The 24,314-nt window shown below is 33.0% G+C and overlaps 2 protein-coding genes across 4 annotated transcripts; one reads left to right on the forward strand and one right to left on the reverse strand.

Annotated features, from left to right (window-relative positions):
* Window positions 1–897: 897 nt before the first annotated feature.
* Window positions 898–8,838, forward strand: LOC123920899 (sucrose nonfermenting 4-like protein). Of its 3 annotated transcripts, none has more exons than XM_045973227.1 (14): window positions 1,006–1,095; window positions 1,516–1,770; window positions 1,944–2,031; window positions 2,850–3,029; window positions 3,391–3,525; window positions 3,645–3,704; window positions 3,978–4,067; window positions 4,757–4,861; window positions 6,214–6,352; window positions 6,425–6,598; window positions 6,896–6,959; window positions 7,072–7,141; window positions 7,768–7,882; window positions 8,322–8,838. In XM_045973227.1, the coding sequence occupies exons 2-14, from the start codon at window positions 1,640–1,642 to the stop codon at window positions 8,411–8,413; spliced, it is 1,443 nt and encodes a 480-aa protein (XP_045829183.1). In that variant the 5' UTR covers window positions 1,006–1,095; window positions 1,516–1,639; the 3' UTR covers window positions 8,414–8,838. The 3 variants fall into 3 exon arrangements, with proteins under 3 accessions (XP_045829184.1, XP_045829183.1, XP_045829185.1); XM_045973229.1 differs by having other exon boundaries at window positions 1,063–1,262; XM_045973228.1 differs by having other exon boundaries at window positions 898–1,770.
* A 1,112-nt stretch (window positions 8,839–9,950) lies between these two features.
* Window positions 9,951–23,764, reverse strand: LOC123923310 (protein ALWAYS EARLY 3). Its single transcript, XM_045975995.1, has 20 exons — window positions 23,540–23,764; window positions 22,813–22,963; window positions 22,412–22,510; window positions 22,090–22,152; window positions 21,051–21,128; window positions 19,904–20,087; window positions 19,271–19,521; window positions 18,834–19,191; window positions 17,713–17,790; window positions 16,839–17,032; window positions 16,677–16,727; window positions 15,662–15,967; window positions 15,397–15,575; window positions 14,407–14,689; window positions 13,816–14,025; window positions 13,322–13,483; window positions 13,038–13,181; window positions 12,704–12,928; window positions 11,772–12,062; window positions 9,951–10,500 (listed from the first exon to the last, which is right to left on the reverse strand). The coding sequence occupies exons 2-20, from the start codon at window positions 22,942–22,944 to the stop codon at window positions 10,336–10,338; spliced, it is 3,453 nt and encodes a 1,150-aa protein (XP_045831951.1). The 5' UTR covers window positions 22,945–22,963; window positions 23,540–23,764; the 3' UTR covers window positions 9,951–10,335.
* Window positions 23,765–24,314: the final 550 nt, after the last annotated feature.

Here is a 24,314-nt window from a genome sequence, read left to right on the forward strand (position 1 = left end):
TTAGTGGACCTACACATGCAAACAGTACAATCCTACACTTGTAGTGTAGTCTGCCACAAAGTAACCGTAACAATGAGTCTTATATCACATGGTTTTTATCTAATGTGAATAAGTAAATTGGAGTACTTCATTAATTTTATCATTGGTAAGATTTATTAACCGTTAAAAAAATGAAAGAAGAAAAAAATTGTGATTTTACTAATTTATTTTACTATTGTGAAGAGTAATGAATTAAAAGCGTTATTTAATAAAAATAAAAATTTGAAGTGTTGTGAATTGTTTGGTACAATTGAAACATTGTGATCTACTATACTAAAATGTGGACGATTTGAGATTTGAGATTTGAATTCCATAAACTCAATTTATTTATTTTTAAGGTGAAATTTCTAGCACTATGCTAATAAATCCAAAAAAAATGGATGATTTTTTTTTAAAAAATCTCCTTGTAGTCATTCTCATATTATAAATCAACATTATTTAAGCATTTAACTAGATATAATAACATGATCTTCAATTTTATATTTAATCTCGGTCTAAAACTGAATCATTGTAAAGCATGAAATTTTCATCAAACTTTGAACAACCTTGTCACCTAAAATAAAAATAACAGATACAGTGTGTGATCTGCCACTCTTACATTCAACCTATACATATATTCGATTTAAATTGAAAAATATTTTGTATAATAATAATTGAAAAATTTTAGATATCCACCAAATTCTCACCACTCGGACCATCAAATATCAATTTTGTTTGAAAGTACGGATGGGAAAAACTAAGTCATGTTTGAGAGCTATTAGAATTTCTAAATAAAGGTGATATAAAAAAATTAAAATTTTTTTCTTTTATAATTTGAGACGGAGAAAATATTCTATTATCTTGTAAAACAAAAAATAAATAGCCATTTTTACCAATTGTATTTTTTTTTATTATTTTTTTTTTTTTTTGCTTTAGACCAATTGTCATTATTAGCATCAACTTCACGATTCATTGAACCCATTTTATTCTTTGATACTAATTTATTTTTCATATATTAAATCTAATTTATTTTCTTTTTGGCTCAAGTGATAGTAAATTTTGAGCATCTATTTCAAGGTTTCATTTTTTTTTCTTTATTGTTGGATTCTTTCATAGCTCACCCATCCTCGATTTTCTCAATCTCTTTCCTTTTCTGTTCTGTTTCAATAGGGTTTCTATTTTTATTTCCTTATTTATTTTTCCCCAGAAATTCTTAAATTCGTGAACGTACGAGCCTTGATTTGGTACGATTTTGTTTTTCTCGATTTAGGGTTAGGGTTTTGTGTCTTCTACTCATTGTCTTTGTTGCATGCAATTTTTGTGGTGTCGATTTTCGTACCCGCTTCAAATCTTCATTTCTTTCCCTTGTACTGTGCAATGGGCACTAACTATTTTTGATTTTTACTCTTCACAAATCATCAAAATTTTAGCTTTATTTTTTCCAATTTAGGATTTTGATTTGGGATAAATTTTCAATTTCTATTTTTGGCTTCGTAGTGCATTGAATTGCTGCTGCATTTGCTCGAATTTGTTCTCTCCAAATTGAACTAGATTAGAGGATGCTATAAAGTTTAGTTCTTGGTGAGAACTCTGAGGGTAGTACTCTGAATTTTGGAATAGAATGTTCAGTCCAAGCATGGATTCTGCAAGAGATGTTGTGGGTGTTGTTGCAGCAGGGACAGTGCTAATTCCCATGCGGTTTGTGTGGCCATATGGGGGAAGAAGTGTTTATCTCAGTGGTTCTTTCACACGGTATATATATTTTTGTTTATAATTAAATCAATGTACTTTAATTCTAAAAGTACCTATTTTTGGTGGAAAAGTTGTACTTTTTTCTGTTTTATTATTGTGCTTGTTTTCGGGGAGATTCATGTTTTTTTTTTTAATTTTATTTCCTAATAAGAAATTTGAATTTTGTCTTCAAGGTGGTCTGAGCTTCTGCAAATGTCACCAATTGAAGGTTGCCCATCTGTGTTTCAAGTTATTCATAGCTTGGCCCCTGGCTATCATCAGGTCAGTTTATCGTGTTGCGCTGGTACTTGATGATGATCGTGTAGTAGTTGGACATTCTTTCATAATTATTGTTCACTCCGTCTCATTATAAGTGTCCCTTTTGTAAATTTTCGATGTTTCAAATTATTCGTCCCTTTAGAATATTAATTTATTTCCACTAATATACTCTTATATATTGTAGCATTTCAATTTTCAACTCATCTAACTATTCCGCTAACTACTACTAATATAATAAGGGTATTTGAACATATGAAACTCATTTTATATCATTGATATCAACACAACTAATCATTATCTTAAGAACTTCGAAGTGTGTAAAACTCAAATGGGACACTTAAATTGAGACGGAGGGAGTATATGTATGTGTGTTTGTGTGTGGTCATCCTTTTGTGGACTTCATAATATTTTACCTAGGAAGGTGTTTTGGTGGCGAAATGTTTCTCTGGCAGATAGAGAGTAAAAACAATGAGCTCCGTGTTAATGATAATAGCATGTGTGTAAATTCAAGACTAAGGTTAATCTGGACCGTCTGATTATCATGGAATCAAAATGGAAATGATAATTGATATTATTTGCAGAGTGTCAGGGTATGAGATCTATTAAGAATTTTTACCTATTTTAAGATTTTGTTTTTAGGTGTTTTGTTTTCACAATGAATGCTAATCGAGAAGTAAAATACTGCTTATGTGTTATATTGAAGTGTTCGTTGATGACACACACTAGTGCATTTAAATAAATTCAGGGCAATATTTTTATTGAAAATGTTTGACCCTATTTGTGGTAGCTATATACTTATAATATGATTTTTTTAAATACAGTACAAGTTTTTTGTTGATGGAGAATGGCGGCATGATGAGCACCAGCCCTATATATCCGGAGAATATGGGATAGTCAACACTGTATTACTGGCTACTGATCCTAATTTTGTACCTGTTTTACCTCCTGACATAATTTCTGGGTCTAACATGGATGTGGACAATGAGGCTTTTCGGCGTGTGGTAAGAGTTACTCATACCTTGACAGTTGTAATTATTATTACGAGTACGGCTGATGCCGCCTTAGGATTTGTTGTGCTTTGTTTGGAATGAAATTTCAAAGAATAGTTTTCTTACCAATATTTATTTGGAGATTGTGTTTGAACTTATTCTAGAACTCCTAGATTCGTGTTATCATCATTAGATAGTGTCCGAATCAGTCTCACGCAAAAATTTAATCTTTATTATTCTCATATATGTCATATCCCTGGTTACTTTACAATGTAACTTAGCAAATCTGTGTTCTTTGCATTGTTCTACCTTATATTTTTGCATGTCTAAAATTGTGTAGTTGCTTATTTGCATATGACATTGCATTGTTCAGGTCCGATTGACAGACGGTACATTGAGTGAGGTGATACCGAGAATATCAGATCTTGATGTACAGACCTCGCGCCAACGTATTTCTGCATACCTGTCTACACACACAGCTTATGAATTACTTCCTGAGTCAGGCAAGGTTTGGAACTTTCACCATTGACCATTTATTCAGGACTTTACCTTTTTCTGTTGTCAAACCCACTACATAGAATCACATATTTTACTAATATTTACTAATATGGTGACATCCGGCCACAGGTTGTTACCTTGGATGTTGATCTGCCAGTGAAGCAAGCATTTCACATACTACATGAGCAGGTATCTTTGGTTTGCTTATATAGAGGATTTTCTAAATATACTAATTAACTATGCTCAAAATGTTTGATTACTGCTTGTAGCTTTCTTGCCTTTGATTTATCCCTGACAAATAAGCTACCCATGGCTTACATGCATTTGAATTTTTTTTTTTATGGAATTTGAGCAGTTCTTAAGAAACATTTTTGCTCCAACATTTAAGTCTTCAATACTATATAGCATTCTCATTTGCATTATTTCCGCGTGTTTATCTGTTGTTTATTTGTTAATTCACAGGGAATTCCCATGGCTCCTCTTTGGGATTTCTGCAAGGGACAGTTTGTTGGAGTTCTCAGCGTTTTGGATTTTATTTTAATTTTAAGAGAGGTATGTAAGTATTCTTTTATTCGCTGCTTCTGTTGGTAAGTTTTTTTGAAATAAAGCTCTTGTCATCGTGGCTTGTATAAACTCCAACCGACTCAAAGGCTAATATACTACTGATACGAGATGTATGGCAGACTATGCCTGGTAAGAAAATGACATTTTTATTTCCTGGAGTTAGCTCCTTCAGTAAATTCTATACTAAATTACAAAAAATACAGGTAGTAGAATGATAACGTGTGCAATTGATAGTGAAGAAACAAATGACCAATTGACTCTGCATGCTCTTTTCTTTTTTTTTTTTTAAAAAGACGTTTTTTTTTTTTAAATTACAATATAGCAACTTATATTATTATAAGCATGTCATGTATGGTCATTTCCCTTTGATTATGAATATGACAGATCTGTTTGTAGATAACTAACTATAGAACTTGATTTCTTTGGCCCATCTTCCTTGATATTTCAAACCTTTGGATCACACTATTTTTCCCTGAAAAAAATTGTTAACCTGAAGTTATTTATTTAAAGCAGTCTCCTGCATAATATGAGCTGGCTTCCAGGAATTAGTCGGTTGTTGAGAATAGATTTCAAGATTTTCCGAATAATGATAAACTGCAAGTTCTAATTGTGAAGCTCATTCATGGTTCATCTTTTTTGGTAATTTTTTATAAAATTAATTATTTTCCTTTTCTCAGCTTGGGAATCATGGGTCAAATCTGACTGAAGAAGAGCTTGAAACCCATACCATATCAGCTTGGAAGGAAGGAAAATGGACTGCATTTTCAAGACGTTTCGTCCATGTAAGTGTTTTATATGGTTGCTTGAGGAACTGACATGTGATAATGCTCATATATTATAATAGCAGCTGTGAAGTGTATAAATATTAACGAGGATGCTCATTTTTGTGATGTACGATAAATAGATTGTGCTAATGTAAATTTGTACTTCTCCCACTCTTTTGATAACTTCTGTTTTTGGGTAATACCAGCTAGATGTAAAATAGAGTCCGTGATAAAAGTATAGAAGTGCAGAAACATTGAGTATTGACATGAAGATGTCTGTTTACGAAGATCAACTTGATGCTTATTCTGGATTGCATCATTGAGATAGATCTTGCCTGTGTCTACTAATTGGGAATCCACATGTATGCAATTAATGGAAAAAGTTTAATTATTTAGAGATATAAATTTATCCAACAGTATTTTCAAGTATACCTTTATGGCCTAAAAAAATTACTTGTATAACCTATTTGTATAACTTATTTAGAACTAATATTTGAATTGGATATTGGCCATTTGGTGCTGTTGAAAAAAAAAAAAAAGGAACTGAATCCTTAGTTGAGTTGAAGCAAAATATAGAAACGTTTGTTAGTGTTTGGCAGAAATGGTTTTGGTGTGTGTGTGCATGCACTAAATAAACGTGTATTTGGAAAGTTCTTCAAATGTCGTGAACTTTGTCTAACTTGAAAAGTTCTTATGGTAATCTTTCGCTAAGATGTTAGGGAACACAGACGTATGCAAATGCAAGATTATTGTTCCCTTAAATTTAAGAATCACTATATATGATCCTATGAATTTGATAGCACAATGTATTATATTAGAGGTTCAAGTGATCAAGTAGTTGACGCAAATCCATTTTCATGTGCTACTTCTATGAGAAGAAACTAATTTCCGTGTCTACTTAACTGTGGCCTTTTTCCTTATCCATTTCCATTACACCATATGGTTATTGATAGTTAAGGCTTGGAAGTTGGAACTTATGGGGATGTTGTTTTCCAAATTAAATGGCAGATGATCTTGTGTTGGAATGCTATTTTTCAAAACATGAGTTTCTTTTCCAATTCTCTTCAATCATCAAACTTGTTTTTATTAATTTATAAAGTAATCTAATTGTTTGGCTGTTGTCATTCTTCAATAAAAGTACCATTCTTTTTCACAACTTAGCAATTATCCAACTTGTTTTATTGCTGGAACTTGGATGGATTTGGAATTGATGAAACTGCTCCTTGGGTCATGTGTGGAAACTTTACCGAATAATCACTGTTCTTTGTATCTTTCTATAGTTGATGTGCATCTGCTCAGTAAAATGAATGTAATCATTATATAATTCAGGCGGGGCCATTTGATTGAGGTTGTTTTTACTTATTATGCAGGCAGGGCCATATGATAAGTTGAAAGATATTGCTCTGAAGATTCTGCAAAATGGAATTTCAACAGTTCCTATTATATATTCTGAAGATGGTTCATGTCCACAACTACTACATCTTGCTTCACTTTCGGGAATTCTTAAATGTAAGGTTTTTTTAACAACTTTCTTTTTACTGATGTCAAGATAGCTTGATCCTTACCAGATAGAATTTTCAGGCATTTGCAGGTATTTTAGGAATTGTTCTAGTTCGCTGCCTATACTTCAACTTCCAATTTGTGCAATTCCCGTGGGCACATGGGTCCCCAAAATTGGGGAGTCAAATCATCAGTCTCTAGCAATGTTGAGACCAAATGCTTCTCTTGCCTCAGCCCTAAACTTATTAGTTCAAGGTATGATTCTTTTTCATTTTTGCTTAGAAATAAAATCAACAGAAAGAAACAATATAGGAATCGTTATTCTAATATATTTTTGAGTTATTATTAGGCTGATGGCAGTGGTTGTTATCTCCCACTTTGAGAAGCAGTGTTCTTTTTGGGTTGATTAAACGGCACTAAAAAGATGAATTTGTTGACTAAATGAGAAATAAGATTAATCCGTTTTCAAATTTAAACGTTGAAATATTAGATAGATGTTTTTGTTACATCGTATGATTATATACCAACTTGACATTGTCATTTTCTTTACAGCTCAAGTAAGTTCAATACCAATAGTTGATGATAGTGACTCTTTATTGGATATATATTCTAGGAGGTTAGTAGTTTTTATTGTCATCAATATACTTCGGGAATTCTATGGTGCAAGCATTAAGTTGTCTTCAGAATTCATCAAGTTTCTCATATTTCCTCATTTGCCTGGTTTGTAGTGATATAACAGCCTTGGCAAAGGACAGAGCTTATACACACATTAATCTTGATGAAATGACCGTTCATCAGGTAAGCTTGGCTTTTCTATTTTTCATTTTTGCCCATTTCTATTGATAATTTATGTTTTTGAGAATAAAGAAAAATAAAATTACAAATGGGAATGTGTATGTTTATCTTTTACCTTGTGTAGTTTTGCTGAACCAATGACACCGATCACTTTTAGACGACCATAAAATTAATGTATTGTATTGAAATATATAAATTTGGTGTGTGAACTTTACATTAAGTGATGAACTTATCCTATGAATATTGGTAAAAGTACCCGTTTATTGCATTCAATGAGTCCCAGTTGCCATCAAGAGTTAGTCTGAGGAACTAGAATTGGCAATAAGCCAGGTCAATTATATTAGCCTACTTATAGGTTAGGATCTATTCCAGCAGTTAATTTTTATTTTTTTTTAAATTTGCAATTTACAGAGCAAATAGGTCAGGATCTATTCCAGCAGTTCATATTTTTTTAAAGTTTTGATGGATGTTAATTGTGATATTACTTGAAGAATAAGGATGTAAGCTTGTATTTCAAACTGTAATGTCGAGAAAGTGCTACTGCTAATGTCATTAAGGTTCTGTACCTTGAGTTTTTATTATTTAGTGATTCTATTCCTGAAATCCAAGTATATCTTTTGTTTGTGCAGGCATTGCAGTTGGGCCAGGATGCTTTGAATCCTTATGAGTTGAGAAGTCAAAGATGTCAGATGTGTTTACGAACGGATTCTTTGCATAAAGTGATGGAACGTTTGGCAAACCCAGGTTTTATTCCACCCCGTTTTTTTTATTAGTGGTTTTATGGTTTCTGGGCCATTATCAATCATGTGCTAGGTTGTCAATTTATTCTTCGTTAGGTTTTGTTACTTTTCATTTTGCCATTTTCAGTAACCAGTAACCATGAATATTCATTTGTCTTCCAATGTTGAGTGAAAGCAATATCTTGGACTTTTAGTGAATACAAACTTTGTAGATTCTTTACTCCATGCAAGGATATATAATACTAGTTATATCCTTTATAGCTGCTATTTTCTGAAACATCAATTCTCTTTCCTTCTAAATCTTAAAACCTGAACTAAATTGACTAAAATGTCTTTTTTTTTGTTCATTCGGTTTAGTACTAGTTTTTTTCCCTTGATATCCAGTTGAGTTCATTTCAAAGCCTGCAATGCTTAAAATTGTATGCTCGATGACATATATCCAGGTGTCCGGCGGCTTGTTATTGTTGAAGCTGGCAGCAAGCGTGTTGAAGGCATCATATCATTGACCGACATATTTAAGTTTTTCCTTTGTTAGTTTGGATTGGTGACTGAACAAGTCTGACAGTTAGCGCAGCAGTGGTCATGACCCTCTGCATATAACGCGACCACCATCGGCCCAACCACTAAACGGGGAGAGATGCCAGAGCTTCTGCACGGTGATTTGATCGTTGTTTCATTGAAATACAATTGGAACTGCCTCTTGCTTCATTGCCTTGTTTTAAGATTTTAGGCAGGAGAAGAGGTGGGCCTGTAAATTTGAGTTTCTTTTTTATTGTCCCAAATTATTTGTCTCCCCCCATTCATATTTATCTTCAAATATGTTGTGCACAAGGTCTGTATTCGCTCTATTTTTTACTACGGTACAAAGTTGTTTAGGGGGGAAATTTATGGGAGGACAAATATTTGAAATACTATTGTATTGTTTTGTTGATTATTAGCATTAGTTCCTTTGATGTTGTCTCTAAGAAAAAATTGCCTGGTTGGCATTTGTCAAATTTGGCGATAGTTAAAATATTTTCTTGTATGTTCTCTCTTCTATTAATATTTTTCCCCTCAACAAGTTGGTCATGTGTTAAATGTGCAATATTAGGAATTTACTAAAAAGAGAAATAATGAGTCCTGGAAATGGCGAAAATGAAAGGAAATGATGGAAATGGATTTCCTCCATGGAAATCTCCATGGAAATCTCCCAGTTTTCTCAAGTGTGGGGTGGGACAATTAAGCATTTTATCATTTGGGTGTTTGATTCCTATCTCAGCAAAACTAACAAAAATTATCTCAGCAAAACTAACAAAAATTAACAATACTAATATTGAACTTGTTCAAAAAAATACTAATATTAAATGTTAAAAAGAAAATGCATTTTTTCTCCTAATTTCAACACTAATCCTTAGGATTTAGTCCCAGAAATTATGTGGACTTTTACTTATCGATGGATCTTTGAATTCTGAAGAGAAATGAAAATGTCTTCAAAATTCAAAACTACTGTTAATATTTTCAAGGGAAAATTACTGGAGATCTTTTAATTTAAAGTTTTTGCTGTCTTTTTATTGTCTTTTTATTATTACTAGACAGTGCGCGTTCCGCATCTGTCTGTATTTATTATGCAAACTTATATAAAAAAAAATGTCTTTTGGTGAGTTTGTTATTAAAAAAAAATTTGCTGCTAAAAAATAAGAATTAAAAATATTGTTGATATTATGAAAAGTCCACACAATTTTTTTTATAATTTTTTTTATAAGTCGATCCTTTAAATATTAAAAGTTAATATGACTGCACTTTTTTGTCTTAACTTTTTATTTTCTCAAGTTAGTCTTTAGTCATCTAAGTATTAAAAACAAAATTAATCTTTAGTAAATGACGGGAATGACTAAATTTTGTATTGGCCTTTTTAATACTTAAAATAACTAATGATTTTTAAATAAGATTTAAGGCGATTTCAAAACTTTAATCTTAGATAACTCTAAAATTTACATATTTAGAAACGTGCAGCGAATTAAAAAAAAGGTCTGCAAAGCCAAGATAACTGAACCTTTACCAAAAAAAAAAATGGTTCAAGGACGATACAGTTATTGGGTACAAATTAAATCTGTATTGAAATGCTTATATTGGCATAATAATAGTTGGGTTACAACTGCACCAAATAAGTTCCATATCACATTTCAAATCAACACTTAAATTGTTAATGTGCTTATATTATCATACATAGTGCTAGTGCTGGTGCTGCTGAATAGGATAACCTATATACTAGCCCTTTCCTATGATATGATCTTCAACAATAATACAATATATACATCTGAAAAGAGATTATAATGTGGTGTATAATCTTCCCTTTTCATCTGGCTACAATTGTAGTATACAGAGTTTATAATTAGCCCCCTCACCAGTGACTTATGAATCCCCATGGAATTCACTTTGTCTAATATCTGAGATTTACAAAGGATCAAGGAGTCTGAGCTAGGTAGGTACGAGTGCCAGTATCTGATTTCTTATGATACCCATGCATTTCTGTATCTCGCCATATATTGGAAGATTCTTTGAACAAAATGGCTGCAAACTGGTGACGGCAGAATCTAATACCTGTGCAACATCAGCTGGGGGAAATTGTCGTTCCGTACACTTCTGCATTTTGTTTTAACAGGGATATATCATGATGCAGGTAAAAGATTCTTAAACAGAACAACTGATTGCATTTAGAATAAGCTCTGTTTGTCTAAACTACTTGATTCACAGAATAAGAGACAGTTTGTAAATTAACAGAGGTAGCACGAACAGTACTTAAATAGACTTGGACAAAACAGAATTTTGAAATTTCAAAATATTCGGTACAAGATATTAAGCAAATTTCAGTAGTGGAGAAAAAAATAGATTCAGGCAACAAATAGAATAAAGTCCAAGTTAGCAGGCGACAGCATCCTCCTAATTTCCTAAGTTGCTGCATTTATTACATAACTAGTGGTCCATTTATTAAATGGACCACTAATTTTTCAAGCAAATTTCAGTGGCTTTTTTTTAGGCTATTATAGTTATTATTGGCTATATAGCATGGTTTTGGAAAATGTCCCTTTATACGTTTGACATATTTGTAGAGAAAAAAGTAACATATTTCATGTAAGGTTTATAAATCATGATTGACATTTATAGCACACTGTCACTCACTTAAGGTTTACATATATGATTCAAATCCCAGATAAACTATGCTTACAAAATTGCGAAGATGTCACACTGTCCCTTTCGTTTCCACAACGGTGTTTGTTCTGTCACATTATATTATATGATTGACATTTTGAAACATCTATACTTAAACATCAGCATGGGTAAAATATAATGGGAAGGTTAAGAGACAGGTTTATATTTTCTGAAGCAAAATAGCAGGTAAAATTCATTAACACAAGTGCATCTTAATTAATCTAAATGATGGTAAGAGATAAGTTAATCTATTAATATTGATAAAGAAAAAATGTTATTTGCAAGTACCGCTGCCATATTTGAACTGAATTTATACCTGTTGAGCTCTTATCTACTCTAGTTCAAAATTTGGAATAAAACCATTTTTTAGACATAATTAGGAATAAGAACTTCAAGCATATACTATGGGCCTCTATCAAACGGAGAAGTCTATCTTATACGGGATATTGACTACCATAAATAGGTCATATCCCGCAACGGTTTTGCAAAAAACAAAAAGACCTAACCCAAAGAACACAATACAAGACATCATATATATATATATATATATATATATATATATATATTTTTTAAAAAAAAGAAACAAAAAGCACGGGATAAGATTGTCCGTATCAATGGTAAAAGATGGTTAGTGGTTACCGCGGAATCAGGTCTCGTACACCTACACAAAATACAAACGACTATAAAGTAGTGAGGGGAATTACCTGAATCATGAGCAGTGTAGCTAGACAATGAGATATGAGTTCTGAGGGGATTTTCATTTCATTTTGGTCAGACGAACTGTTAAGTTCATCATCTTGTACATGACACCTTGCCAAAATGTTCAACGTGCTGCTAGCAGCCAATTGATCCCGAGAAGCCAAAGTAATAGAATCTAGGGGAAGAAAACTTGTGGCTGAAGCAGTAGAGTCATCGACCGAAATCCGGTTATTGATAAAATTTATTGCATCCTCATTTCTTTCAAACTTTTCTGTCTTTCTAAAAACTGACATTGCCTGCAATGGTTTTTATGAGTATAGTCAAATGGAGATCACCAGATCATCGTCACTGAGAAAAATGAAAATGATACCACGAAGGAAGGTCACTCTACTAATGTACTCCCTCCGTCCCAAAATATAAGGGAAAATTGGTCAACTAAAGTTGATGTATCTAGTCCAAATTTTTAACCAAATACATCAACTTTCTTTGACCAATTTTCCCTTATATTTTGGGACGGAGTAGTATTTTAGTTGAGTCGTCAAGGAAGACATGAAGAATATCCAATTATAGAAGTGAATCTTTTACTGGCTGTCCATAAGCAGGCACTTTTCCAAAATATTTTTGCTCAAAATTATCAAATTTCTTTTGCAAGAAATTTACGTGGTATCCCAGTTATATATTTATCATCCCTTTATCATTTTGTCTTTCAGTAATCCACATTAATCCTACCTAAAAGGAGAGGCATTTGACCTTTAACAGATGGGCCCAACTGTTACTGTCTTCTAGTAAATATATCAAAATGAAAACAACTTTCAAATATTTGCTTTGAACAGTAAATATTACCATATATGTGAAGTAATAAGTGTTTTGTTTTCTTATAGTTTGTAATACATGTTCCATTTACTGATTAGATGGAAATATAGCAGCCATTCTATACCTGAGCAGCTTGAACGACCATGGTTCGGGCTTTTCTTCTAGAACTTTCAACAATTTCAGCTATATGACTTTGAGATATAGATTCTTGGTTGTGGCAAGATGAACAATTGGAAGAGCTAGCCTGACCACCAGGATCATCAAAATTTGCCATGGGCTTCAAAGACAAAACTGAGGAGCTTGCTTGATATGCATTCCGTTGCCTCAAGCAAAACAAGCGAGAAGAAACCTGCAGAAGCGCAATCAATACGTGCAATTGTAAATTATTCTAACTGGAACAAGAAGCATATAGAAAACAAAAGATTAAATATTGCTTAATGGTCCATCAAGATTCCTGCCTGTTCATTTGCTTCAGATAATTGCTTTAGTACTGAAGCATAATTCCTTTTAAAAGGTTCCGAATCTTTCACCGAGTTGTCTCCGTATTTCTGGCTTTCTGATACCCCATCATTCATGTGCTTCAGTTCAGACAACACAAGTTCCTATAAGATCAAAATTAACAGCTCAAAACTCATTTTAAAAAATGGGGTTTCAACACTTGATATTTTCTTTTTATTATAAATTATTAAAAAAAAAAAAAAAGAGGAACGGTGGAAAAAACTGAGATGTTTTTAGGAAATACCTTCTTTTCTAGAGCACGAGTCAATTCTGAAATAGCTAATATATCAGCTTCTTTTGAATGGAGTCTTTCAAGAAAGGAAGATTGAGAACTTGATGCTGATTGGCCATTACAAATCTCACTGCCTGCAGCTTTTGCTTGTGATTTGCAGCTTGAAGAAAACCCCTATGGAAGACAGGGGGAAAACACAAAAATTACTCATTATGGATAAAGAGTATATATTTATCCAATAATAACAAACTACTCATTATTTCATCATGCTAATAACTATTTATTGCTTTTTTTTAACTGAATATTTTACTGGTTTTTTGTTAACAAGAAATTCAATTACGTTATCCAAACAAAATGAGTTTGATTGAAGCAACTAAAACACAAAAATTTAATTATGTCACCCAAACATACACCACAGGATTTCAAACAACCAAATCATCACCAGAACAGAATCCAATGTCAATCTCAAAAATAAATTTGCAATGACTTAATAAAGTACTGCTTACATGCATAGTGGGTGGTACACAATGACCTTTTATGGCATTTGAGTTACCACTTGGGGACAACATTGTGTTCTCGGAGATCTTTCTTTGTGTCATTTTCCCATTACGCGTAAGCTCACTAAGGTTCTCATTTATTCTAGAAGGAGTGATATGGTGTCTTATCAGAGACATGGGCATATTCTCAGATGGATACAAAGGCATGCAGTCAATATCCTGCAATAATAAAATATTTGTGTACATTATGCTATTATTTTGAGAAAACAAGTAATTGATCACACTATCTACGGACAGTGATGGGAAAACAGGATCAAAGTAGGATGGAAGAGCAATGCAGATATTTAAAACCAAATTACCAAATAAACAGTATTCAGAATCTCCAATAATGGCTAATAACCTCTAGTTGAAATCGAAATTCTGCTCAGATTGTTTAAGGGACAGCAGGACCAGATCATAAGATGGCATGGAAGAGTATAATATCCTATGATCTATTACGAATAGGAACAAAATACCTACCCATGGTATATGATAGGATTTTAATAATAGAAGACCAATGCACAAGGCTCTGACCACTTGTCAAAGGAGAAGGAAACATACCATGACAAATTCAACCCCGAGTTCATGGTGGTCAAACTGAACCCGGTATCTACAATGGTCAACAGTCAGTATGCTTCCATCATGAATTTCCCTTGTCTTTGGATGAATAGCAATAACACGCTGCCCAACAATTAATGGCTGGGCCAAATCAGCAGGTAGCCCTTCCTTGGTACCAGCAAGAACTTCAGCATAATGTGATCTGACAGATTCTCGGTACTGATTAAGTTTATGTTTTTCTTCCATCAAAAATTGCTCTGAAAATCTTCGTGGTCTACCAAGTGAACTGCACAAGAGTAACATATAAATGAAGTATTTTGTGAAGGACCAACTCATCTCAAAATCTGAAGTGGCTATCCGGATAACATCCAAATATACATATGAGGCATTGTTCATTCACCAAAATCAAGTTTGGTTGTAGTTGAAGTTGTTTGACTAATATTTTATGTTCATCGAAGGTAAGTTTGCGGTGAGTAGAGATCATCTTGAGAGAAGTGAAATTTTTAAAATTTACTATTGAGAAGAATTCATTGTAGGTGTGGAACCCACAAAACCTATCTACACTTGCCTTAAAAAATAATTGTATTACCTATCCTACCATTCAAAAAAATTGGTTCTTGTAAAGTTACTTTTAAATCATCATCCCAATGCAAAATAATTTCTTAAACCTCAGTTCTTAAAAATAAATTAAAATAGTTTTTTTCTAAATTGATTCTGCCAAAATTTAAAACAGAGGGGCCCAAAGATTGTTCTTTTTAGTTAAAGGCACGTGAATGATTCCTCGGTCCTCAGATGAATCTTAAGGATATGCAAAGACAAAATCGTGACGACGTAGTAAAGGCTCTAGTACTTATGCCAGTACAAATTCAACCCAAAAATCTTATACCATCATCAAGTGGAAGTATATGAATGTTTTTGTATCTTTAAAAGATTTAATCTAGAATGTGATGGTAGTATATGAAGAAGTAAACATAAGCATTTAAAATCAAATACCTTCTAATGACTCCCCACTCAATACGAGTCAATCTGGGAACATGACCCAGTCCAACATGGTCTAAGTATTCTACAAACTCTCTCTTTGAAAACCATGGATAATCAATAGCACTATAAAACCATTCAGAGGTGCACCATCGCCGCATTTGATATGAAGACAAACAATTAATAAGCTTTCCCTGTGATAACAAAACAAAATTAAACATTTCCTAATATAAGATTAAAAATTCAATATATGCCACTGCACAAATAGAAGAAAATTAACCTTGTGACGTTCAATACTATTCCACCGGTACGAAGCAATGGATTTTTCAGACACTGTATGATCTTTTTGTACCATTGGTTTTGGTTTTCCCATCTTTCTTCTGGGTCGGTCTCTGTTTACTTGACCGACTGTGTTATTAGACAAAACTTTTATGGGGGAAATAGATGAATCATCTCTTCTTGCTTTGTCAATATCATTTGAAGGAGAGATATGTCCTAGAGATTTCGGCATTTTTAGTTGTCTGGAATGAGCTGTACTGACAGATGATCGCTTGCCTTTCACCATGGACTTCACCTCATCAGTAATCTATGATATAGATATTGGATAAGGTAAGTAAGCATACAAAAATATACAAGACAATGCCAAGTGCAATACATACTTTTTGGCAAAGCAAGGCAGTTTACTATAGAAGGTGAAAAACATAGAAGAAAATTCCAAAAGCCAAATGTGAGCAATTACAGTAAATTTAATGTAGAGTAAATGTAAAAATATGATATATAGTTGATAAACTGCAATTAAGTGCACTTTTCAGTGATAGTTTGGGTCTCTTACTGGAATTTCTCTATGTTGTGCAGAAAAGATGAAAAGGTAAAAAAATAATACATGCTCAATTTGTGAATCACTTCAAAATCAAAATGATTGGCTGGTAAAAATTACTAGGAGTCGCATATTGGAAAACTGAAGGTGAGAGGCCAAACTTCTCCAACATCCCAGATGGCCCAATGAGAAAACAAGGAAGGAGAATTTAAGAGGAGAGTTGTCATATAAAAAAGAAGTGCGGTGCAAGTTATAGGGGACAAGACGTGATGGGAGTTTTGTACAAGACCAAGAGACAGACTCTGGAAGTGCTTGTTATCCGATGTTGGCTGGTATTTTCATCCAATGTTACCATTTTTGTTTAAAATCAAAACCAGTTGAGACAAAAAGGGGAGAGAGAGAGAGAGAGAGAGAGAGAGAGAGAGAGAGAGAGAACAAACTGGGACCTCTTAATCTGTAGTAATAAATAATTTAATACCTTGATTTTCTGGGAACCACTTAAATGAGAACCAGTATGTGTTTCATCATTCTGCAACAAACAAATATTTCTTACTTGTGATATGCCAAAATACCAGACAGAAAATGTAGAGTGAAAAACCATCAATTTCACAATTGCATGCTGGAAATAACCAGTTCTTACCTTTAAGGCGAACGATTTTTGTTTTCTTTTCCTGCTTCCTGCATTAAGCTGGTACGCTACCTCTGCTTTGGGAGCAGCAGTTCCTTTATCAGAAAAAACCTTTCCCCGTTTTCTCGAACTATTTCCATTATCTGTTTCCATTTTAGACTCATCAACCACATCATGGTTTCCTTCGTTGAACTGCACAGATGATTCTGAGACACAGAAGACAGTATGTGAAGAAAAAAAGTACACAGTCGTAAAGTATAATGGAAAAGGATTGTCATCGAATAAATAGATATTTTATTTAGGGTAAAAAGAGCAAAGTTTGTATATAAAAAGCATACAATAAAGAAAATTATATGGTAAAACAACACGAAAGAAAAAGAAGCAATTAACTGAGTGAAGCATGTAAAAAGTTATTTTGAATTATTGTAATACAAAGTGTACCAGGTTAAGAAGTTTAATATTCTCCAGCAAATTAAAAGGTAAGATCAGTTGATGAATTATTAGAGAAAGAAGAAAGGTCACACTCAAGGGAAGATATTGGCTGGGCTAAAGATAATTGGTTGTGTTGAATTACAATGGTAAGATAGTTGGTTCAAAGGGTAGCTAGTGAGATGATAAAGACAAGTTACACTACATATTAAAGGAAACAGAAAATGAAGTCATTTAGGATTTTTCTTTGGAGATAGATGAGATCATCAGTATTTCTATAAATCAAGTATAAAGAAGTCCTTTTAGTACTTAGATTGGCCTCCCATTTTTGGAAAATAATCCAGTTGTTGAAATTATGAACATTGGAGCACTAAAATATTAAATGAGAAACAAAAGAAAAATATTTTGAGTCAATTATATTCTTGGTACACAGCCTGCATAAGCATAGATGACATACCAGTGTCGAGGTTTGTTGATGGCATCATCAAAGATAGATCAGCCAAAGTTTTCAGAGCATCGAAAGCCGAACCTTCATCTACAGAGAGAGAAACACAGAGAAGAAGTGAGTGGGATGAATCGAATGCAATAATAAAAAATTTATTTTGATTAGAAGTAGCAGTCCAATCTTAAAAGCCTAGGAAAACGATAAAGGGAAAAGAGTAAAAGACGCACCACCACCTACTAATGTAAGATTCAATCAAAACATATAACCTTTTCCTGTCCAAATAAATTTAGGTTAAACTATTAAATATAAAGGTTAGAAATTTAAAACAGACCAATGTGCTAGATACTGTGTCAACTAAAGTCTAGCCCAATTCATCTATCTTGCACCCCACACAATAATGAATTCTTATCCAATTGGTTTCCTTTTCCTGCTCAGACAACACCAAGTGCAACATGCAACAACTGTAATGCACCAAAATCATAAACTCTAGGCTAACTCATGCCAAAATCTTCTAAAAAAGAGGCCGATAAAAGGCGCTTGTAATGTTTCAGAGCAAAGCAAAACTTAGCTTCCATTCCCAAAAAAAAAAAAAGAAAGACAAAAAGCAAATTGAAAGAATATAACAGAAAAATAAACGGAAAAAAAGTAACCACAAACAAATAGATAAAACAACTAGAACATCAAGCTTAAATAGAAGATATATCAACCAAAGTTGGAGCTTTTGCAGCATGTAGTTTAGTATCGGATTGTTTAGTCCCTTGGCAAAGAAGGTTGATTTTTCTGTAACTTCTCTTTCACTTATTAATTAAAATTGGTTAGAAAGACTTTCCCTAGTTTTGCCTAGAAGAGAAAATAATCCCTCTCCAACACCGACTACGACTTTTATTTACTCATTAAAGGAAAAAAGCAATATAGTCCAGAGTCTAAGAACGTTCTTTCAGTGAGAAATACAGAAAGCCCTGCTTCATGACAAAAGCACGAGGTTGCCTCATTTTTCTTTAAACCATAAAGCAGACATCCTTGTTTCATAGGACAATTAAGCTAGAAATAGCAAGCCATATAAATATATCAGGTGATAAAAGGAAAAGGAAACCAACTTATGAAGGAGGTAATCGAATGCAATCACAAAATACCTTTCTCAAAATGTAATGTTTTACTTTTCTTTCTGGGACCCTTGTATGAAGACCTCACACTTTTTGCATTTGCAAAATCTGTGTCAAAATTGGACTTATCATCGGTCTCACTGGAGGCCTCTTTTATGTCATTCAAATGCTTGTTTATATTTTCCTCGGGTTCTAAATTCTTTCTGTAGCGTTTTATTCCCTTTTCCTGATTCTTTCCTCTTCCAGTATTTTCTCTACTGCTCCGATGAATTAACTTTCTAGAATAATCTTCATTATCACCTTCTGTACTTCCTAAACTCAACTCAGAACTACCCTCATCCATGTCAGTGTTGCCGAATTTGGCTCTGACTATTTCTGGTTTAACATGCTGAAAATCATAACTGCCTAGAGTAAGTTCTAATTTTAAAGAAATAACTAACACAAGGATAACTGAAAATCATAATTACCTTCTTCCCAATTTTAAGCTTGGGTGATGGCATGTTTTTCTTCTTTGGCGATCCAATTTTTTTTGAAGAACCACCTCGTTGTGAAGCCTCTGCCAATACTAATGCAATTTTGTGAGTGACATCATTTGTATCAACCATTTGTTTGGAGTCCTGCCTAGCAGATGAAAAAAACTTTCCCCCATTATCTTTGCCAATAGAATATGAAATAGGGACACGAGGAGTCCTTTTTCGAACAGCATGAGGCCTAATTCCTATAAATGATATCACAAAACAGTAAGATCAAAGATAGATTTTACTTAAGCAAGAGATAATGATAAGCAACTAAAGTCTACATCAAGGGCAGAAACCCTGTATGCTCATTGGAGAAAGGAATGTCTAGCAACGGAGCAAAACACCAGAAATAGCATTTAGTAAATGATCCTTCTTTTTATCAAGACTTTAATTAAAAAACAAAAAAAATTACCAAATAACTTTTAGCTTAAAAATTAAAACTATTACACAACTTCTACTTTACTTTTATCAGTTCTTTTTACCAAACATAGCTTAATGGTTCAAAAACCAAAACAAACAGAGAGTTAAATGAGAGAATTTTGGCAAAGCACTGTTCGCATGTAACCAAACATATTGACTCACCAGAATGCCTATTCTTCAACAATGACAGGCAACCATCGTCTGATGCAACAGATTGTGGCTGAGAATGATCTGAAAAGTGTCCATCTACTACTTTATTGTCATTTGGCTTTCCCCGTGGACGTTTTTTAGACTTTTTACGTACTTCTGTGTCTTCGTTGCTTTCTTTTCCACTGTCACTTCCGCCCTGCCAAATTAAAATTACTCAGACTTTAGTTGCTTATCATTCTTTTCAGAAACTAGTGTTACCTATTGAAAGTTATACAAAAAATAATAAGTAGTGCTGGCTTAAACCAGATAGAGTTTAACATCCTTAACATTTCAGTGAAATTTATCTTATCAAGGAGCCTTTTTTAAATGACCTAGCAGACCCACCTAGTGGGAAAAGGCTTGATTGTTATTGTTGTCCTAGTGAGCCTTCTCTTTCAATGTTTTGTTTTCTAGGGGCAGCGTAGGGTAGGAAGGCAGAGGTTCTAGATCAATAAACTAATTTCCAAATAAATCTTTATTTAAACACATAAAACAAAACATAATTACTCCCGGTATCCACCTCTGTTGCAATTGAAAATATATAAATAACATATTGTTGTTACATTGTTTATAAAATAAATTCTTCTGAAATCAGAAGCATTGAAAAATAAATAACCTCAACCTATTGGTCAGAAAACTCTGCTATTGACTGTCCTTCATAATGGAACAACATATATTATCCTTTTCAGTTCAGGTAAACTGAAAAGGCCATAGTTTTCTTTCTACTCGTTGACATGTATGTGGATGTATTTGTATTGATAGAAAAGAGAGATTTCTAATATAACTAAGCCAAATGAAAGTGAAGTACAATGTACCTGATATCAATGGCATTTGCCAGTTAAACTGAATGGCAAAACTCTCGGTAAAAAAAGTCGCATTTCATTTAAATTACCAATGTTAAGAAAACTCCTTTTGGAATAATACAACTTATTTTCATCAAACAACTCTAAAAAAAGCTAGAAGGAAAATCATAATCTAAATAGAGTTGCACCCTCTGTACTCAGTAACAAAAAAATCATAATCTAAAAACGAAAGCAACTTGACATGGGAATGTTATAAAAACAGTATCGCTGATGTAAATTTTCACTAAAACTTCCCAGAAGTTTAAATTCATTCTTACCAGTATACTATAATGATCTGTCATCATTGCTATCAGTCCAACAACAGAAGCAGTGCCCTCTGGAAGAGATAAGTATGCCTAAAAATAACACAAAGAATAGTATGCTTTACAAAAAATATACCATACTATTGAGATGTATCTCTTAACCAAATGATATCAACTAATAATTCATTAAAATTTAACATAAATGTAGTTCTTTTGGGGGCATAGTCAACAGAAATTATTGGTCACAGATGTCATTCATTCTGGTCCAAAAGCTAGAAGAAAAGTTCAAGAAGAAATGAATCTCATACTAACTCCTAAAATATTTAACACAGATATATACAAAATAAACTTTTTTAGACTTTCATTCTCTCTTTTCTATCTCGTTTTCTTATTCTTCGTATCATTCTCCAGGGAGGCATTTGTTTTAAGTCACGGAAAATAAATCCCAGGTATAACTTTCCTAGGAATATAAGTGATGGGAATCTTATTCCCAACCCGGGTGTATTTATAAGAGAAGTATCTGGCACACCCTCCTACTTGGGAATAAATCCATGGGAATAATTCCTAGGTAAGTTGATAGTTATAAGTTTTTTTTTATAAAAAAAATGTATAAAAAATCCCATGGAAATACTTTCCCACCCTCCTACTTGGGAATAAATCCATGGGAATATCGGAAGTTATGAGGAATAATTTGTTCGCAACCTTGTAGCAAACATGGATATACTCATTTCCTACCCATGTATTCCCGGGAATGTGATTCCTAAACTTGAAACAAACCCTTTGCAGAGAAGTAAAAATAACAAATAACCAAGGCATTCACTTGTTTACAACAGACAGTACGGAGGGTAGAAAAGCTGTTTTCCAGTTGTGGGAAAAAATACAAAACTCAAGAAAAGGGTAAAATTAGAAAACCCACAATTAGTACATGTTTGTGCATGAATGTTTAAGATATGTGTTTCGTAATCCTTTTAAAAGTAAATAGTGAACACACAAGGCATGCATGTTTGGAATACAAGTAAATTAATCAAGATGCCGAAGCATGTGTTGCACTTACCCTGTTCATAGTGTACAGGGCTTCTACCATTTCCATGGTCCTATTACGTACTGCAAGAGCAACCTGTAAACATAGTAAAAGTTTCCCTGAAGGATGACATGTTTGGTAATTATATTGAACTAGGAAATAGCAGTGCATTAAAGAAGGTAGATTCACAAAACCAGACAATGTCACGATCCTTCGACTTTCCATAGAAACTTTAGCAGTATTTACTACATATATAGCTCATCTATAACTTATTAGACAAAAACCTGAGGGCGAGACTTGATTTTTAACCTGTATTCAATAAAAAACACATTATTACTAAGAAGCTATAACTAACCTTCTTCCAATCTTTCCCATATTCACGGTAAGCATCATAGAAACGTTCAAGCTCCGCCTTACTCCATTGTGATCCTAACATGTCGGCCAATTTTCTCTTCTGCATAGCAGTGAAATTTGAAAAACCAATTACAAACTAAGAAATAAAATCCTAAACAATTTTATCAAACTTTATTTTTAATCTATTTAACACCTAATTTAAAATTGGCAATGTTCTTTTTTTCCTAAACAAAAAATTCCTACGATGACTTCTATTCAGCTTGATTGATTTGAAGGAGCATGTTCAAAAAGGAAACCAACAAAAAAAGCAAATGGAAAATGGAAATTTTCTTTCCTTCCCATATTCTGAATACATGTATACAAAATGAAATTTTTTTCAAATAAGTTAATAAACAAATTCACCTTTTGAGTACCAGGACTAGCGCTAGCCTTCTGCCGATTCTTACTGGTATTTGCTGCATCTTTATCTTTACGAGATTCGGCCTCACGAGAGAACTTCTTATTTACACTTCTGGATTTCCTGGTAGGGCCCATGACTGATATCCTTGATTGTCTGAAAAATTATCAGTAATCAGTAAATCACTAACATTTGAAAGTATCTAATTTCAAAAATTTCAACCCGTCTATAAATAATCTAATCAGCTACTTCTAAAAATTTCTCACTAAATGATCCCTCGATTTTCCCGCCAATAAATAGAAAATCCAACATCAAAGCTCGAATTTCAATTCAGCTCTAAGAAAAAACGAAATTAAAATCAAACCTACAGCGTAATTTGACAGTTGAGAAAGAAAGAAAGAAATAAACAAACACTTGCATGTGCAATGAAGAAATTCAAAAAACGAGCTCAAAATTCTTGAAACCTAAGGTAAAAACGATCGAGTTAATTTATCCCTAAGATAAAACCATAACCACGCATTTTACTTTATCCGAGTTGAAAAAAATCGAAAGGAATCAAAAAATTTGACGAAATCGAGGTTTGATCTGAGAAACGGAAAGTGAGAACGCGGAATTGAAATTAGGAATGTAAGATGAAGAAAAACCCTTAACATTTGAAAATAAGTGAAATTGAAATTTGAAAATTGATAAAAGTGAAAAGAGAATTGAGTTGAGAAAAGAAGGTTCAATTACCACACAGCGATCGGTGAAGTGGTGAATCTATGATTGAATTGAGAGAGGGATCTAGTGAAGTGGTGAAACAGGAAGAGAAATTGGAGAAGAAGAAGAAGAAGATGATGAATGAATGAATGAAACTGAACAACAACTGGTAGTACTTGTCTTGTTGCTTTTGCTGGCGTAAACAAATGGAATCGAGGGCATAACCGCGAAACTTTAAAATAATAGTACTACTGTACTAGGGTGCAACTTGCAATACTCTAAATTTCATCACTTAGATTATGCGATGCGAATAATCTAGCTTAACGAAGTTCTTGGGTTCGATTTTTTATTTTGGTATTAGTAGTGTAATGAGAGTTTATCATCCATTTAAGTCTCCTAAATTTTAAGATTAAATAAGTTTTTAGTCTACAAATATATCATGGTTTGTTTATTGTTTATGTCCAAAAAAAATGATACGTCTTATATTATGGTGAGTTTGTTAATAAAAAAATTTTATTGCTAAAAAAATATGTGTCTTATCTTATGGTGAGTTTGTTATGTAAAATTTTTTTATTAACAAACTAACCATAACATAAAACATATCTTGTTTTTTTGCGGCAAAAATCTTTTATTAACAAACTGATCATAACATTTTTTTTTATATAAGTTAGACACAGGCAAGAGCGTCACGCCTGTCTGGCCTGCTAGTATAGTATAGAATAGATATTCATGTATCCTCTTTATAGTATATAAAATATAAAATATATAGATAAAAGAATACATGAGTTTTGGTGTGGACTTTTTATAA

The sequence above is a fragment of the Trifolium pratense genome, linkage group LG4 (assembly GCF_020283565.1).
Source record: "Trifolium pratense cultivar HEN17-A07 linkage group LG4, ARS_RC_1.1, whole genome shotgun sequence".
Classification (NCBI taxonomy): domain Eukaryota; kingdom Viridiplantae; phylum Streptophyta; class Magnoliopsida; order Fabales; family Fabaceae; genus Trifolium; species Trifolium pratense.